The sequence below is a fragment of the Girardinichthys multiradiatus genome, chromosome 12, assembly GCF_021462225.1.
Source record: "Girardinichthys multiradiatus isolate DD_20200921_A chromosome 12, DD_fGirMul_XY1, whole genome shotgun sequence".
Classification (NCBI taxonomy): Eukaryota; Metazoa; Chordata; class Actinopteri; order Cyprinodontiformes; family Goodeidae; genus Girardinichthys; species Girardinichthys multiradiatus.
Genome location: NC_061805.1, coordinates 23823449 through 23842211, shown reverse-complemented (window position 1 = coordinate 23842211; position 18763 = coordinate 23823449). Strand labels below are relative to the sequence as shown.

The 18763-nt window shown below is 39.3% G+C and overlaps 2 protein-coding genes across 2 annotated transcripts; one reads left to right on the top strand and one right to left on the bottom strand.

The window, feature by feature from the left end:
• Window positions 1-4705: 4705 nt before the first annotated feature.
• znf367 (zinc finger protein 367) lies at window positions 4706-11023 on the top strand. The gene is made up of 5 exons (XM_047382131.1): window positions 4706-5215; window positions 5990-6140; window positions 7336-7455; window positions 7763-7901; window positions 8008-11023. Exons 1-5 carry the CDS (start codon window positions 4940-4942, stop codon window positions 8264-8266), a joined length of 945 nt encoding a protein of 314 aa, XP_047238087.1. The 5' UTR covers window positions 4706-4939; the 3' UTR covers window positions 8267-11023.
• Window positions 11024-11028: 5 nt separating this feature from the next.
• On the bottom strand, window positions 11029-17631 carry slc35d2 (solute carrier family 35 member D2). Its single transcript, XM_047382130.1, has 12 exons — window positions 17367-17631; window positions 17188-17221; window positions 17025-17111; window positions 14890-14957; window positions 14727-14798; window positions 14533-14601; window positions 14333-14435; window positions 13365-13457; window positions 13208-13275; window positions 13007-13085; window positions 12687-12769; window positions 11029-11324 (listed from the first exon to the last, which is right to left on the bottom strand). The coding sequence occupies exons 1-12, from the start codon at window positions 17492-17494 to the stop codon at window positions 11204-11206; spliced, it is 1005 nt and encodes a 334-aa protein (XP_047238086.1). The 5' UTR covers window positions 17495-17631; the 3' UTR covers window positions 11029-11203.
• Between the last annotated feature and the right edge of the window lie 1132 nt (window positions 17632-18763).

The window sequence follows — 18763 nt, the reverse complement described above, 5'->3', positions numbered from 1 at the left end:
AATACAAAGTCTGCTCCACCCGCGACACGGTCCAGGATAAAGCAGAGAATGACAAGTACGAGTACAAATACAAAGTTAATAAATTTGTGATCGATCTGTGTGAAAGTTAAATGCTCCTGGAGGACTCCTGCTGGTTTATGGGCCCAAAACAGGCTTGGCTCTTATGTTCCTTGGGCTGGCTGTGGCGTTACCCACTTTCCCAGCCACATTGAGCAGCAGCTCAGATTAGAGAACAGGTCAATGCCACACAGAGTTCTAGCAGCAGACACATCTCTAGAACAACTGTTAAGAGGAGACTGTGTGAATCAGGCCTTTATGGTAAAACAGCTGCTAGGAAACCACTGCTGAGGACCGACAACAAGCAGAAGAGACTTGTTTGGGCTAAAGAACAAAAGGAATGGACATTAGACCAGTGGAAATCTGTGCTTTGGTCTGATGAGTCCAAGTTTGAAATGGTTGGTTCCAACCACCGTGTCTTTGTGCAGCACAGAAGAGGTGAACGGATGGACTCTACATGCCTGCTTCCCACCATGAAGCATGGAGGAGGAGGTGTGATTGTGTGGGGGTGATTTGCTGGTGACACTGTTGGGGATTTATACAAAATTGAAGGCATACTGAACCAGCATGGCTACCACAGCATCTTGCAGCAGCATGCTATTCTATCCGGTTTGCGTTTAGTTGGACCATAATTTATTTTTCAACAGGACAATGACCCCAAACACACCTCCAGGCTGTGTAAGGGCTATTTGACCAAGAAGGAGAGTGATAGGGTGCTGCACCAGATGACCTGGCCTCCACAGTCACCAGACCTGAACCCAATCGAGATGGTTTGGGGTGAGCTGGACCGCAGAGTGAAGGCAAAAGGGCCAACAAGTGCTAAGCATCTCTGGGAACTCCTTCAAAAGACTGTTGGAAAACCATTTCAGGTGACTACCTCTTGAAGCTCATCAACAGAATGCCAAGAGTGTGCGGAGCAGTAATCAAAGCAAAAGGTGGCTACTTTGAAGAACCTAGAATATAAGACATATTTTCAGTTGTTTCACACTTTTTTGTTTAGTATATAATTCCACGTGTTAATTCATAGTTTTAATGCTTTCAGTGTGAAGCTACAATATTCATAGTCATGAAAATAAATAAAACTCTTTGAATGAGAAGGTGTGTCCTAACTTTTGGTCTGTACTGTATATATATTTGCACCCTCAAGATTCCACCGTACCCTTGCTTAATCTTTACTTATGTGTGTGTTGTTTACCCCTGCTGAGGTTTTTTGTACTGTTTCAGACTCTATTCTGCTAAGAATAGAGTCCGAAATATGATTTTTTTTCCTCCTATCTTACTTTACCTAAATGTGTGATTTCATTACTTTTCATAGATTTTCAGATTTCTTAGAAGGATTACCAGCAAAAGCCAATTATTATTAGTATTTCATTACTTTTTCATAGATTTTTAGTTTTATCAGAAGGATTACCAATTATTATTAGTAATTTGGACTTTAGCTGCTCTTACACCAATGACCCAGTTTTCTTAATTAGACTACAATGGACTGTTATTACTTAGTTCAACTTCAGTACCAGTAAAAGCAATATATTATTAGCACATGAAAATGTAGATTTAAGCTGTTGTGTACCAGTGACTCAGCTTCCCTAGTTAGAATTCAGTGGAATGATGAGACTATTAATATCATCTTCTTTTAGCATAAGATGCTTTATTATTAAGAGTGGCTTGGAACCCATTTTTACCAGTAAACTTGGAAGGATTATTAATTATTATTACTCCCAAGGATTATAAGTGCCATTTGATTTGTTTTTCTGTATATCTGTGTTTATTTTCTTTGTGATTGTATTGTAATTGTTCTTCCTCATGTACAGCGCTTTGAATGTCTTGTTACTGAAAAGCGCTGTATAAATAAATTTACCTTAACTTACCTTCTTTTTAACAAGTACTATATTTGTGATGCCATAGCCAAATTTTAAAAGTACACAATGACACAAAAATGTATTATTCTCGTCCAGAAGGTATGAATGAATCAGTATCTTCTTTTAGATGTAGGAGATCAAACAGCACTTAGGAGCTGATTAACAACATTTTGTGTGTCCTTATTTGGTCAACTCCTTCAGCTGGTTGGGCTCAGCAGCTCCACAGCTTCTCCTCCATAACAAGTCGCTGTACACTCCTGAAGGTTGTTCTTCCCCCATCAAAAACCGAAAGAAACCCCCTGAAAGGCTACATTGTAGAGTGGCTGCAAGGTGGAGCAGTTGTTAGCACTGTTGCCTTGCAGCAAGAAAGTTATGGATTTGAATTCTGGCCTGGGGTCGTAATGCATTGAGTTTGCATGTTTTCCCGATGCATGCATGGTTCTTCAGCTTCCTCCCACAGTACAGAAATATCCATGTTAGGTTAACTGCTCCCTCTAAGATCCCCATAGATATGTGCGTGCTTGGTTGATTGTCTTGTTTATTCGTACAGGGTACACCCTGGACTGGTGACCTGTCTAGGGTGTACCCTGTCTCTTGCCTGAAGACCGCTGGACACAGGCACCAGCAACCCTGCATGAATAAGCAGGTATATTTAACAGATGGGTACACTGCAATAAAATTAAGTATACTCTTACAAGAACAAGAGAGACTATTGTAAACATCCAAAAAGTTATTCTCTAACAGTATGGGCATTTAGAGTATAAAATATGTTACTGTGAATATTTCTGTGATACAAAGGTGACCGGAAGGGAATTGCTTTTACCATTTAAAATACTCCTGTCATATGAAACCAACTTCCTGTCACTGTGTTTCTCTATGAGATGAAGCCACTAACTGAGATACCGTTGCAAATAACGGTGTTCTTTCTTTTTCTTTTCCTTAGAAAGTACTCCTGCACCATCGCTTTAGTGGGTTTTGTGTGTCTGTTTTATTCACTCAAGCCCCAGTCCCTCACTACAGCTCACACTGAGCCTTATTCTGCTGAATGTGTCATCCTTAGAAAAGGGAGTCAATCCTTTCCCTGTCACAAAATGCTTTCTCCGTTGGAGGGCTTATTAAGGTAATTTATTATCAGCTAGCATTAGCAACTGAATGCACTACAGTACATCATAACCAGAATTGAATTATATACTTATGGATATGAAATTGAATCTTGTATGTTTTGTAAAGTGCCTTGAAATGGCATTTGTTGTGAACTTGGAGTGTATAAATAAATGGAACTGAACTGAACTGAATTGAATTGTAGTCATATTGGATAACAAAACCGTTGATCAAGCTGTAATTTTTAAGAGGATATCAGGAAATATGTATTGAGGGAGACCGGGTATGGTTATAACACAGGAAGAACGCAGGGCCCCATGGTCATTGCAGTATTTCCCCATTTGCTCCTAGTCATCTAGTGGTCAGTGTAGAAACTAAAAGTGTCAAGTTACTTTGTCCGAGATGAGTGATATTTGGGCACCTCTTAAAAGGAAATCAAAGTTTAACTGTCTACTATTGGTTTACTTAGGAACAAGCTAATCAAAATTATCATCTAAATATCTAACACACCACTCTAGTATGACGACTACATTCACGCCACCTTATGGGATATTGATGTGACATTATAGGCTCTGAAAACAATGCAGCGCATCAGATATGTTTGGATCCTCTATTTTCAGAAAGTGAGGCATGGAAAAGATTAACAGGCTGATAATGATAAAAGCAAGGCACAGAAAGACAAACCCTGAGGGATGTCTTGTAATGTAACATTATGATACTTTATATTAATTTTTAAAGCTGAACAAATCTGACTACATGTCTGTATGAGGTTTTACACCCTGTATGGAGTGGCAGCTGTAGTGCAGAATGAACCAATTCAACACAACACAACACACCACACAGTTGTTAATCAATGTTTTGAGACTGACTAAAAATCTGTTGTAATTAACTGAACTAATTCATATAAAATCTGTGCTGCAGGATTTAATAACTGCTTATACAGCACATAATGGCATCTGATATTTTAATCATAAATTGAGTGCCAAGAGAAAGGTACCCCAGATCTTAATCCCATTTGAAACGTTTGGATGGTTTTCATAAATTTGATCTCTTTTTCAATAAACGTCTTTGATATGAAATTAACCCTTTGACTTATGAAAGTTTTTTTTATATGGAACTTCAACATAACATGGTTGACAAAACAATCTACAAACACAGAAGCAGTAGCTTTGTGAAAAGCATCAAAAACATTTCAATTTCTATCTAGTGTAAATTCTTCATAACTTTACGTTTCGATTTCCACAGTACACCCTTTGTCCAATGATTTCCGCCCTAAACTGATTACGTAACGTTGGCGCTTCTGGGCCTTTCTGTTCCCTTTAAAGCGAAAAAAAAAACTTGTAATAACATAAACAGACTCCTCTGCGCGGGAAGGAGCCATCTGCTCCATAAACTTAACCGCTCTTCATTCTCATTGGCTATGTTGCACCCTCTGCTCATCCTCATTGGCCAATATCGGTGTCAACTTATAAAAGCGCGCGTCAGGTGTTTAAATTCCATTGGACAGAAACGCCTCCGCACATACGCCAGTCTTTGTCTTTGTGATTGGCTAGCGGCGATGCTGCGGACACCGCTGCTATTGGCCACTGCTGACACGTGGGGACAGATTGCTGCCGCTCATTGGATGAGCGACTCCTCAGGCGGGAGTTTGCAACGCGGGACAACACTTCTGTGGGCGCTTACGGGTCTGTTCAGAGGAGCCGCTGCGGCTGGAGGGAATTTCAGACAGTGCTCCCTGCTTGGACAATTTTAGGACACTCTCTAAAAAATTATTTCTTGTACCTCTATGGAAATGAAGGACATATTCACCCCAGACTGAAAACGCGCCATTAGGACATATTTCTTAATTTTTCCAGAGTATACAGCAACTTTTAACGATTTTCTTCGCGTTTTCAGGCAAGTGAACCATTATTTTATATATAATGGCCGATAGCAAGCATCCGCACATCATTTTCTGCAACGACTCACCCAAGAGGGTTTTGGTATCTGTCATCAAGACTCCGATCAAACCCAGGAAGCCGGAAGCTCTGACACCGACGAGCCCAGGTTTCAGCGACTTCATGGTCTACCCCTGGAAGTGGGGGGAGAACGCCCACAATGTGACCCTTAGCCCGGGCTCAGCGAGCGGGGCCGCGTCCCCAACCGGGTCACACACAGCCAGGGAGGCGGACACTGGTCTGTCTCCTGATCAGATCAAGGTAAGGATTGCTTTTAAATATCTACCCAGAACCCGGCATAATGCTGATGTTGTCTGAACTATTCAAAGATTCTTTATTTATGATCTGTTTATTAGAGCTTGGGATTGTTGACAACACATTTTTTAACAAAGATTGCAACAAGAAATGTATATAATAGATGTCTATTAAGGTGTAGTTCAGACATGCAGAAATCAACATTTAAAGGCAGGGAATGAACATTAAACCCAGCCAGGAAGGGGTCAACGTGGTTATATTCATGTTGAATGTGGCCAAGATGGAGAGTCATTTAAAAAACGCCCGCGCATTAGGGTGTGACAATCTGGATTTTAAATCCTGCAGCTGCTCTAAAACATGACGTGTAGCCGCGCGCCAAAAATGTAACCGGAAGTGAATGAGTTACAATGAAACTAGTATGGTTACGCTGTTACACGTGAGCTCATGATGTTACAATGAATCAATCCTCCAGAGTCCGTAGACGGTTTTCTGTGTTATATTTTATTTTGGGGGAAAAAACTTCTCTATGTTGATGCACATGGCATTACAGTTGTTGAAGTTGTGTATTTTGAAGTAAATAAAAATGTTCTATATATCTTTTTACTTCAAATCTTTCATACAGCTTTCAAACTAAATGGAGCGATCTGTCTCCTCAGCCTTATTTGTGCTACGTATTTGAATTGAACACTTAAAATCCTTGCACATGGAAATGGCACTGTTCTGTAGAAGTTAGCTTCAGCCACCTTTTGTGCTAAAGATCAGATCATATCTGGTTGCCAGGATGGTATTCGCAGAGGCCGGCCACGAGCAGACACAGTCCGGGAGCTGATAAGCGAGGGCGAGACCTCCTCCAGCCGCATTCGGTGCAACATCTGCAACCGGGTGTTCCCCAGAGAGAAGTCCCTACAGGCTCATAAGAGGACACACACGGGTGAGTGTGTCAGATACACTGCTGATGGATGAGGATGAAGGATCCAACTGATGAGTGCACACCCATTTGGTTAGACCTGCTTAGTATAGTTGCTAAAATGTTCAAAAGCGAGAGAACAGGTAACAGAGGAGGGATGTGTTAAATGACAGAATGAATGGATGGATGTAGCTGAACGCTGGCTGGCAAAATGCAGCAGATCTGCAGAATTAATATTCCAAAATGAGTGGACAAAAGAAAAGAGTATGAAACCTTTATGCATCAGGGTTTTTTCTCCTCTTACATCACCAAAAAGTGACAAGTCTCAATTTATCCTTGGTTTATTTTTGGTCCAAGTCAAATTTTCCCACAATTGGCTCCGATGGATAATCAGCAGGTCAAATATAAAAAAACAAAACTACAAGTTCTTTTTTCCTATCCATTAAAGGCATCAAAATGTGAGAGCGTTCATAATGTTTGCTCTACCAAGAGGATGCACTTTGATTAATTTTAATGGAGTGCAAACAAAAATCAGCTAAAGGTTCAAGACAAATGCATCCGTGAACGGGAAATATCTTGTAATTCTCTAATTTACAACTGAACTCATAATTACTACCTCTATCAAAGTACCTGCAACACATTTGGTCTCCTGTGTTATATTCCTTATGGGAGACATGGGAATCGGGAGGTCAGACGTTAAAGAAAATCTGTATTGGTAAAGGATAAAAGTCTGAAATGTTTTTCCTTTGGTGTTTAGATGCAGGGATTAAAACCACACCAGATATTTTTCAGGTGGTTGTGTTTTTAACTATATCTCAGAGTTAAGGCCGTTTCAGATCAATAACCGTGCTTTAATTAACTTGTAATTAGTGGAAAGTTTTTTTGTTGGGAGGTCCTTAGTTTTAAAAATCCGAAAATCAATTTAAGTTGACCCAGATCATAAAAAAAAGTTGTGAAACAACCCTTGGATCAGAAGCCGATGAGCGCAGTGTTATTTCAGGATTCATGGAACCTACTGATAATATGATCGATTTAGCTCAAAGTTTTGTCAGTAATTTAATAAATTCCTTGGAAAACCTGAGTCTGGAAAAGTGTGAAATTTTGAACCTAAAAAGAAGCAGGAACCCTGTTGTTTGTTTTCTACAGCATGTTTCTAGCAGGCTGTAGGCTTGTGCAAAAGAGAAAGTGTGTGTTACTCAAAATGTTTGTTTCCATCCAGGAGAGAGACCCTATCTGTGCGACTACCCTAACTGCGGGAAGGCGTTTGTCCAGAGCGGTCAGCTGAAGACTCACCAGCGGCTGCACACCGGAGAAAAGCCCTTTGTTTGCTCAGAGAAAGGTGGGTCAGACATGCTTTGAAAAAAAAAAAAGATGATAAACTTAGTCAGCAGTTGTGTCAAATCAAACACAGACCTTTTTACACTCTCACTTTTAGTCACTTTTAGGTACTTTCCAGTGGTGTTAATGGGGGGGGGGGCTCAGAAGGAGCTCTTGGAAAGTACCTGAAAAACATAGCATGAGTAGATGTCTGATTAATACAGAAACTGACTTTATTTACTATTATTACCACCTTTAATTTTTTTCCCCTGCAAAAGAAATGCTCTCATAGGGTGTTTTAATTCATGCCTGTTTGTCTTTCTGTGCAGGATGTGGCAGTCGGTTCACCCATGCCAACCGTCACTGCCCCAAGCATCCTTTCTCGCGTCTGAACAGAGAGGAACCGAAGGCAAGTCTGGGAAAGGCTCAGTCTGTGGATAACAAGGCGGTGGCAGAGTGGCTGGCTAAGTGAGTAAATTCCCTTTTGCTCTTGTTCTCAAGCAATAACTACTTTTCTCAAATCCATTTTTAAACTCCGCACAAATATCATGAGATATCCTCCTTTATCCGTCAGGTACTGGCAAACCCGCGAGCAGCGTGCTCCCACAACCACCAAGATGAAGCCACAGGGCAAGGCGAGACCAGAGGACCAAGAGCAGCAGGATCCCATGGAGTTCCTCCATTCTGACGAGGAGAACGGAGAAGAGCAGGAGACCGTGGAGGAGGAGAAGGGTAATCAGGGCGGGGCAGCCAGGCGACGCCTTCAGGAGCAGAGAGAGCGTCTCCACGGTGCTCTGGCCCTCATTGAGCTGGCCAACAACCTGTCTGCCTGAGGACCCTCCCTACCCAGGACTCCCTAAACCTTCTCTAATCTGCCTTCCTGCAGTATGTGCTGTAGCTAAAAGTTCTTCATAAACGCAGATCAACGCCTAGTTTAGTTCACTTTATAAAGTTGTAAAACCTTACTTAGAGAAAGAAGCTGACTTGGCCTGAGATCAGTGTTAAAGCACAGAATACCCTCCCCTCAGCACCAGGAAGGCACAAGCTAAAGCACCTTACTCAGCTTCCATTTTTACCTTTTGGCTGCTATAAATGTAGGTTTGACAACATGAAGAATGTCTCTTTCCTCTGTCTTCTAAAGGCAAAGAAAGAATACCTGTTATGTTTTAATTTGATTTTGTTTGCACTTTGGTAACGAGTCTTTTTTTTTAAGTATATTGTGGGAATTAGTGTATGACTGATGTGTGTGTGTATATATATATATATGTGTGTGGATTAAGCTCAGATGGACAGAATGATGCAGGGTGTGGTCCCAGATCCAGCTGTCAGATGGCCCCTGTGAACTGAGAAAACGAGATAGTTTTGGCCCAACTGTTACTACTCTGTTCATAAACTGGGCGAGCATTGACAAAGTTAGACGTAAAACAAAGCACACGAGAGGCAATCGTTGCAAGCCTAATCCAGAAGTCTGATCATGCAGAAGCTTTTTAAAACTAACTGAAAAACAATCAGCCCCTGGTGTCCATCTGTTAATGTTGCCATGTTCTGCAAACATGAGCAAACAAAGTAGTTGTCCATATCCTGTGTTCTTCACTTGATTCATGCATATTCTATGACTGTTAACAATGTTTTCCTTGTCACATTTAGGCATGGGTCAGTTACAAATTAAGGTTTTCAAAGGATACGTTTTCAATAAGAAAATAATGTTTCGATTTTCCGTCAAACCATCCCTGTAGTTTAAAGACCTTTAAATGAGTTGCTAGAGAGCGTGCCCGACTGCCCTTACCCTACCTGTTGCTGTGCACTGTCAGTCAGCTGGTTGAAAGAAGGCCCCTAGATTTTTTCCTTGTCTGGAAGAAAAGCTAATTCTAAAAAAATACAGACAGTTGATAAAACCACAGCTGGCAACCTAGGAAAAAATGCCACGGTGCATAGAAAACTGCTGCTATCACTGCCTGCTGCTGCACACTGTCAGTCAGCTGCCTAAAGGAAGGGTACTACTTTATTTTTTTTCATGTCTAAAAGAAATTGTTACGAGCATTGGCCACCATTCTTTATTAAGGCATCGCTGTTTTAAGGCTGCAGTATGCGGGTGCTTGGAAGAAGTACCAGACACTGGAGTTTCCTCGGTCTCCCCACCTGTTGCTGCATATCGCCAGTCAGCCGGCCGAAAGAAGGTTATTGCATTGTATCCCTTGCTAAGATGAAAGACAACTTCAGTTGTTTGGAAATATTTCCAATCACAAATAATATGGAGAGTCGTGTGAATTAAGGAATAGGCTTAACACTGTTGTATAGCTACAGCTGGTTAGCTATGAGCGGACAAAAAACGGGCCGGAGCGACCCGGATTTTCTCAGGACACGGGTTAATGCCATGCTTCTTGTCCTCAACTTTCCGCTTTGCACTGTTGGTCAGCCAGAAGAAGAAGACTGCACTTTCTTCCTTCTATGATAAAGGAAGACCTGAGCAGAACAGATTGACCATTTGACCAGATAATATTAGCTTTTACCCTATTGTACTGACAAAAAAGGATACGCACTTGAACTACTACTTAATCCTTTCTTAAAAATGAACTATAGTATTTTCTTTCAAGATTTATTTACAGTGATAATCTAAAATTGGCCCATGCCTGGTCACAAGTGAAACCTGCTGGCAAAAAAGTTATTTTCCAACCCAACAGAAGATGTTCTCCACGTGATGAGCTGTCATCTCTTATATTAAAAGCTGACAGGTCAGATGTGGTACTGATGTGGCATCATGACAGTGTGGCAATTCTGACGTCTCATTTTAATTTGTTATATTTATTTCACTTTGTCCTTTTTTTTTTTTTTTTTTTTTTGCTGACATCTTGTTCATATCTTCCAGTCCTGAAATCATTATTTAATAGTGTGGCAAATAAATCAAAAGTTTGTAAAACATCAAAGTCACGATTAAGCACTTAGCTGCCGTAATGTCTCGGATTAAGCTTGCAATGCAGAAAAGATTCGATTTGTTTGCGCAGGAGGTGTTTTTTCAATTTTCATAAACTGATTTGAGTGTTGCTGGGTGGTTTTGGATTTGTTTTCCCCCCTTTTTTGTATTTATTTTTTCTTTATGCGACACTACATCTTTTAACACTGTACGAAGCTCCTCGCCGATGTTCTGCCCCATTTGGTTTAGGGAAAGCCTCACCCTAGCTGTGCTCCTTCAATCTGGTTTCAAGAGGCAAAATAATCTGAGAGAGGAGAAAGCCAAATGATTTAAAGAGCCAATAATATATTTGGAAGCGCCTCAACCCCTTAGTCTGTTGTTTGGTTTGATTAAGTTAAGGCATTTAATATATATATATATAGTTTTTTTTTTTTTTTTTTTTTAGAAAACAAAATGAGTATGCACACTATTTACAGAAAGCTTTGAAGGTTTAATTTTAGTTTCAGTTTTTTGCTTCTGCTAACATCCTTCAGCAGCATCTTTCATATTTGACAGTATAGAGATCCTTCTTGCTGGTAGATGTTTTTATTTACATGTAAACAAACGATTTTTTTTTTCTGGCAGGCTGTCCACACTGTTATCTCATTGTTGATCATCAATAAACATTCACTGAATCTGACACCATTGTTTGTGGCACTTCTTGTTTATTCGGTGTTAGTTTAAAATCCAGATTAAATAGCATTAGGAATGCATGTTAGTAGATCAATTCATAATATAAAAAGAGACACATGGTGTTGAATTAATAAAATGCTTCAATGTGAAGCAGGATAACGCCACCTAGTGGTTAGAGTTCCCATCTCTATGTCCTTGATGAATCGTCGGTAATGGGAATCTTCTGCTCTTGTGTTCCTCCTGCATTTTTCCCCGGTGATTGACTGCTGCTGAAGGTGAGGTATGAGTACACTAGTCCTCCTGACATACTGCAGAGAAGATGACAAGTAGGTGTAAAATGATGAGAACTTGTTCTGTGGTGTATTGTACGAGGTCCCTACAGTCTTGAAAAGCGTGAAAATTACTTTTCCGACTCCAAAACAGTACAGGATCTGTTGTCAAGAAGAAATGCTTTTTACATTGATTAAAATCTAAATATATTGTCGTCATTTTTCCCATCACAACTTTAGTTTTAGTCAAACTCATGGATTGGCTTGCTTGTTGAGTTACTGACTGAAGGCAGTGGTAGTTATTGCTCACTCATTCTAAGGTCAAAACGGCCTATTTCAGGGCTTTTTGGCCTCTAGACCAGAGGTGTCTGAACTGCGATCGTTTGTATGATTTTATGAGGCCAGTCACCACAATTTAAGAACAGTACAAATGCAGATGGACACTTTAAAAAGTGTTTTTAATGGAGGAATTAAAAAACATTTTTAGGTTTTTGCTTTTATTTTCACTAGCAACGGGAGGACAAGCTCAATTTCAGTAAACTTTTGCTAATTAGCTGTTTTTGAAGAAAGGGCGATCCATATTGCGTTGTAGTTGTCACGAAACAGGAGAAAATTTTTTTTGACCACACAAAAAGTAAGTTCATTCAAAAAAAACTTGAGAATTGTAACCCTTTTTAACAAGAGATAAATTTTTTTTTATAAAATCAGACCATTTTATTAAAGTATTGTGCTCAGTTCAGTTGTGTTCAGCCCAGGTAAAAATACAAAGCATTCACAATAAAAAAAATTTTTTCATGACCTATGAGTAATTCAAACTTGACAATTGTGGACCTAGTGAGGAAAGGTTTGGACTGGCTGCTCTACACCCTAGAACCCAAGAGTTTTAACCTGGGACTGTGGTACACAGTATTTAAACTTGTAATCTTTTTACAAACAGAATAAAGGAATCAAAGGTCAAAACGGGCTTTAAAGAATCTGTAGTTTAGTGTGGTCTAGTGATACAGCTTGTGAACAAAGAAGCTGATCTGACTTGGTCCAGATGCCAGAAAAATAATAAAAAGCTGTAAAACTAGCACTTTATTACTTTGTGTTGTTTTATGATTGGAACATGCTGAGAATTTAAAAAATATATTTTGTAAATTGTACTCAGATGTCCAGAATGTTCTACAAAACTGAACACTGACCTTTGCTCATGTAAACCCAGCAGATGTGTCACATAACATCTGTCATTTATGCAGAAGAGCTTTGATTGAATAAAGTCTTGGGATTGGCATTTACAGAAAACGTGAAATTGAATAAAAGATTATGCTTGATATGGTATGTGTGACTCAAACTAATATTCAGCAGTTAAAAAATAAAAATATCACACAGAGAAAAAACAAACCAAAGTATAATCCTCACCAAATGCTGAGGCTGAGGAAGTTAGTCCAGGAGAACAGGTAATCTCCACCCACAAAGATGCCGATATAAGCTACGGCCACATTCTGAGCGGAGGAGTCAAATATGACAGCCAGTCAATAATAACAAAAGCTGGAAAACTTGTTGAACATTTTCTCTGTCTTTCTTTTTCACAGCAAATTTGAAAAGCTTGAAGAACTGGAAAGTTGAGCGCCTGCTTAAAGTAGAAGAACAAGTCACAAGTGCAGATCTCAAGTTTCCTGTTTTGTGTGAACCTGTTGCATTCTTCCAAAAGCTTACAGCTCTCGTCAGTTTGCTCTTACCTTTATGGCCCCTACAACTGTAGTTGTAAGTGCTGAGTTATAATAGCTGCAGAGGACTATTGAGTACATCAATACAAATCTGATGGAAAAACAGACAGGTTTTAAAAAAACAGGAGAAAATAATCATGTCCAATAATAATTTGTGGAGTTCATCAATGTATCAAAGGGCTGATTGTGACTGAATGGGTGGCTGGAACATACCCCATGAAGCAGGACACAAGGAAACAGAGAATAAATGTAACATTGCTCCAGTCCTCAAATGAGAGTGCCTGAGAATATAAACACAAACGGTGGCCGGATAAAGAAAAACTTTCTGCTTCGGGCTACAAATGCAACCATCGGAGGTATTGTTGTTTACCTTGTGTAAATCTCCAGTGAATGCACTGGCCAAGAGAGTTGGAAAGACGATGATCAGCGAATTGTAAAATAAGACGCCGTACTTCCCAAGGCCCTGTGAAAAACAGAAGGAAAAATAAAGTGAATGAAAATGTTTTAAATACCCAGTTAAATTAACTTATGTCAGCTACAGTTAGATTTAAAACTATTTTCATTCAACTGAGAAGTTTGTCCCCCTCCCCCCCAAAAAAAAGACAATTAACTAAATCATTTTTGAAGAAAAAAAGTTAAATTGTTTTATCAAGATTTTATCAAAAATGGCATCAAAAAATTACTTATGCCTCTCTTAATAATCAATGGACAAATATGTATTTGCATTAGGATCACAGCAATGAAAACAGACATTTTCCGGACTTTGTCTAGTAATCAGATTTGGACCCTTTAACATGAAGTTTCAGATCCTCTGAAGACGATGAGCAGATGGAGAAGGATGCATCTGTCAGGTCCTGTGTCTGGATTTTTTTCCTCCTATTGCCCCTATAAAAAAGGCTGCTCATCTGCTGCTGCTTTTATGAACACACCGCATAATCCACCGCCATGGACAGATCCAATGGCTGATCGGAAAATGAGCATAAAAGCAGCCGAAGTCCAAAGAAAAATGTTGACAAACCCTTAAAAACCCTGGAGAACTAACAATCAAGACTACTTTAAAAGATCAGAAGAGAATCAGACAAAAGTCTAGAGAAAATAGAGTTGCTTTAAAACTTTCGCCAAGTTAAAAATCTTTTTATGAAGTAAATGTTATTGTAAAGATGCTGCAGTCTGGGCTTGCTTAAGATAAACAAAATCTGGTTGAACAAATTGCACTAAAGTTTCTTTCTAAGCTTAAATGTTCAATGCAATCTGCTATGACTTTATGAAAAACACACCCACATAGTAACTGAATAGACAGTGGCATGAACACAATGTAGGATGTGCATTAAATGCTACCTGATCACCAAGTTTCATCTTGGTGTAAACACCATTGGCTGCAGTGAAGGCATCATTAAGCAGAATGAAAGTGTAGGCCTCCACGTCAAAGGCCAGGTCAGAACTAACACGAATAAAAATGATAAAAATTAATGCACCAGTCTGCACCATGACCATCTAATCTTTAAAATAAATAAAGCTATATTAAACAAAATCTGTACCTTGCAGCCACCATGGCCCCGAAGACTATTGTCACAACACTGCAAATGATACTTCTTGAAAATGTTTTCCTGAAAAAGAAAAATTCAAACAGGAGGCTCAAAGTGAATAAAACACACATAACACATCCTTGAACTGTTAAGTTTTTATAAACATTTTTTTTTTCATTTGCACAATGATTTCAGAGAGATCTTACCCTAACAAATAAGCTTCCAGGATCATTGTCATCAGTATGGTGAATTTCCGTAAGACTGTAAACATGGGTAAACTGTAAAACAGGCGTTTAAAAATGATCACAATGTGCTAAAGTCCAATACACATAAAATGTAAGGTATCCAGTAAGCAAGACAGGTTAAAACCTGAGTTTTTTGGTGCTCGCCAGTCCCGTTACATGGTTTCCAACATACAGCAATGGCAGAGGGAAAATCTGGCAAAAAAACATAAAAGCATTTAAAGTTACTATCCAGTGGTGTGTTTTTATTTTCACCAAGAGGTGCTCACACAGTAATGAGGTATAGACTTCCACTCCAGGATTTGTCTAAAATAAAAAGTTGTCAAAAACATCCCCAGAGGAAAGGACCCCAACTCCGCTAAATCTGCTTTTAGTGTATTTGGGTTGAAGACATCACAAGAAACGAACTGATTAGCTGCCATTAGTAAGTAGGACGTTGTATGAGCATCTTTTGACATATTTTGAGATAGAGTCTGTAACATTTGAGTCACATTGGGTTATAAGGGGTCCAAGTTTGAGCCGGAGTTCGACTAAGAGTTCCTCCAAGCTGTGATGGATGCTACTGTGTGATGGCGAAATTACTGCAGATAGTGACAATGACCCTCGAGAACTTTAACTAGAATGCACCGGTCTATATTCTGGTCTGAAGCTTTCGATCCAACTACTTCTTGTGCATATTCATCACTAGAAGGAATAAATATTGTATTTTGCTTACTTGCATCCCCTTAAATAGTTACAGCGTTTGCTGTACAGTAAAGAGCATGTAGTCTAATCTCATCCTACTAGTCTGCCTAACGATCCTGTGCGCAAAGTATTGAGTGATGCAGCCCCCCAGCCCCTCAAACATTTATTATATGGTAAATATTATGGGATATAACTGGCAGTTAAAAAGTTTAAATCCTAATAATTATTCAATACTTGCTTGAAGTTGATCAAGAGGTCTACCCTAACAAAACAGAAAAAAACTTTAAGGCAGTTTTTGAAGAAAATATTTATTGTTAATGACTTAAGAAGGTAATACATTTTAAGTGCTAAACAAAACTAATTCAGGCACGAAATTCTAATGTTTTGCATATTCAAGACTAAAAATAAAACTTTGTTTTTATTTTTTCATACAGTCTAATGAAACAAGTTTGAGAACGCCTCTTAATCTCAGGGATTCATGTTCATTGCATTTTCAAAGTAGCAAATTCCTTTTAATATATGCCGTGCCTATGGAAACAGTAGTATTTCAGGAGTGACAGTTTATTGGAATAAGAGAAAATATGCAATATCATAACAAATTAGAAAGGTGCATAAATCTGGGCATTCCAACAGAGATATTACATCAATACTTAGTTGAGTCTCCTTTTGCAAACACAACACTCTCTAGACACCTATTTTTGTCTCGTCAGTCCAAAGCACTTTGTTCCAGAAACAATCTGGCTTGTGTAACTGAGCACCATTTGCAGCAGGTTTTTCCTGCAGGTCTTTGAAGGTAATCTGCGGGTTGTCTGTAACCATTAGACATATGCTACTCCTGTATTTTTCTTGGCCTGCCAGCCAAGGGTTTAACAGCAACTGTACATGTTGCCTGCTAAAAGTCTCTGAAGTTCAAGGCTTAGGGAGCTAATCCAAGCAATTTGGTGTTGCAAGCAATCAGTATTGTGCAGTTGGATGCAGTCACATCACAAGACTACCCAAATTCTCTCACAAACATGTTCTCCTATTTAGTTTATTTTTGTACAACTAAATACTGCTTCACTATTAATCATAGTTTGGAAAACACCCCAGTACCCAGATGATCCTAGGAAATGACAACATACCACAGTTATATTTTTTGTTGAAAGAGTAAATTATTATGCAGGCTGAGACAGCTTCCCAAAGGTATTCATATGACTGTAAAGAACAACAGTGACATCAAGTAATCAAACTGGCGTTTAAAGATTTAAAATCCTCGGAGTTGTTGAATGTTTGACAAAGAACGGCTGAAGTTGATTTATTCAGAAAAATAGTAGCAAAAATATGAATCTGTAAACTTTTACTGGCATTTTTTTGGAAGTGGACATTTTTCTCTGAAATTACTTGTAAGGGTAGACAATTAAATTGAGGGTTATCACAAAAAACAATATACCTTTGCTCTTTTCTGTTGGTTAAAATATGAGGTTGTAACATGAAAAATAAATTGTTTAATTACATCTAAAGTAAGCCTGACAGTTTTTACAGAAGAGAAAATGAGTCTAACCTTAAAAGTAAAGCCTAGAACAAGAGAAAAGTTCTTACTTTTAAAATAACGCCTCTGTCAAAGTCTGGAAACTTCACCGTGTTGTTTATTTTGGCCAAATAAAGAACGACAATCGTGGTAATCATCTGAAAAGAAAGAAGCAATAGTCTGTGGTTCATTTAAAGTGAAGGGAAATAGATTATAAGCACCTGCAGAACTTACCTGTCCAATTCCCAGAAACAGGAAGGATGGAAATCTGCAATCACAACACATATTTCTTATAATAGTAATAATAATGTAAGACCAGTTACAGAATAAATGCAGCTGCAGGACAGCGCTTTACTGAACAAACTTCCTGTGTGTCCCTGTGACTCGATGACAGGGCGACAGAAGTCACCCACCTGAAGCTGGTCAGCACGGTTTTGTTCACCACGGTAATCAGAAACGAACTACCGGCGTAAAACAGGGCGGATGACAGCTTTAGGAGTCTGGGATGTTCCGCTGTTTCCTTGCAAACCGCCGCAGACATCTTAAAAAATAAAAAACACCGGTAATAACTGCTACACTTGTAAACTGAACGTGTTGTTGCAGCAGTTGCGTGATTCGCGGGGTGGTTTCACTTAAGCATTTCCTGAAAAACATTTGCCACATCCGAAAGGGAAGGGGACAGGGGGGCGGTGCTCACACGGTTACACAATTCAGAGGCGGGAGTCTCATAAATAATCAAAATGTACAATTCATACTGATTATATTTGCTGGAATCAAGAGCTATTCTTTCCAAAACATACCAAATATATTTAAAAGGTTAGGATGTAGTAGTACACAAATAAAACTGGCTGTTGGAATTTATTTATTAAAGATTTAAGTCAATATTTCTAAGTAAAAACTATTCCACTTCCACAGCTAAATGGCACCACCAAGAGGGTTGGAGGGTGGGTGCCACCTGGCTCATTTATTTACTTTCAGTGTTGGTTTAAAATATGGCCCACATGGGTGGTTACCCAGGGCAGCATTAAGAGAAGGAGGTGGGGCGCACAAACACCAGATTCAAAAAATTTCACTTATCTGTAAATCGTGCCCTAAAGAGGTTTTCCTTTGCTTTTAAGCATGTATATTCAATGGGGAGTTGGCACCCACCAACCAACTCCACCCTGTGGTGAGTAGGTAAAATCTGCTCGCTGCTGAGAATAGGGACTAGCTTATGTATTTAGGTGAAGAATAACTTCTCACCAGCAGTGAATGGATTTTATCAGCATTAACCATATAAATGCATTTCTTTTTCCTCAACAACGGGACTTCAGGATTAAGTGCATGTTCTGAATAATATAGGTTCGTCCCACCCTGCTCAGTGTTACCGGTTTTGCCGTCTCTGACTCACAGGTTCAGTTGTTTCCATCATACCGTTTCCAGGTTTATTTTTGCATGTCATTCCAGGGATGTACGCTAACTTTTTTAGCTTATAGCACTGGTGCTACAGAGGTTGCTGTTTTTTTTAAGCACAGAACCAAAAATTGTAGCACCAGCACAAAATGTCTCCAAAATCTCTAAAAACTAAAAGTTATGATTTGGGGGTGTTTGGTTTTGGGGTTTTCTCACTTTGTTCTAACAGCTGAGTTTTGGAACCTGCTTCTGTCAGCTTCTTGACCCACATGCAGAAACTTTCAGGAGACAAATGAAGTTTTAAGAGATTTATTCAGAAGGGATATGACATGAATGAAGAATTCAGGGCGGCTTCGGCGGAACGTCCTCTAAGGAGGGAAAGCAGAACGGTGAGTAAAGTTTCTGAGTGAGGAGGGGA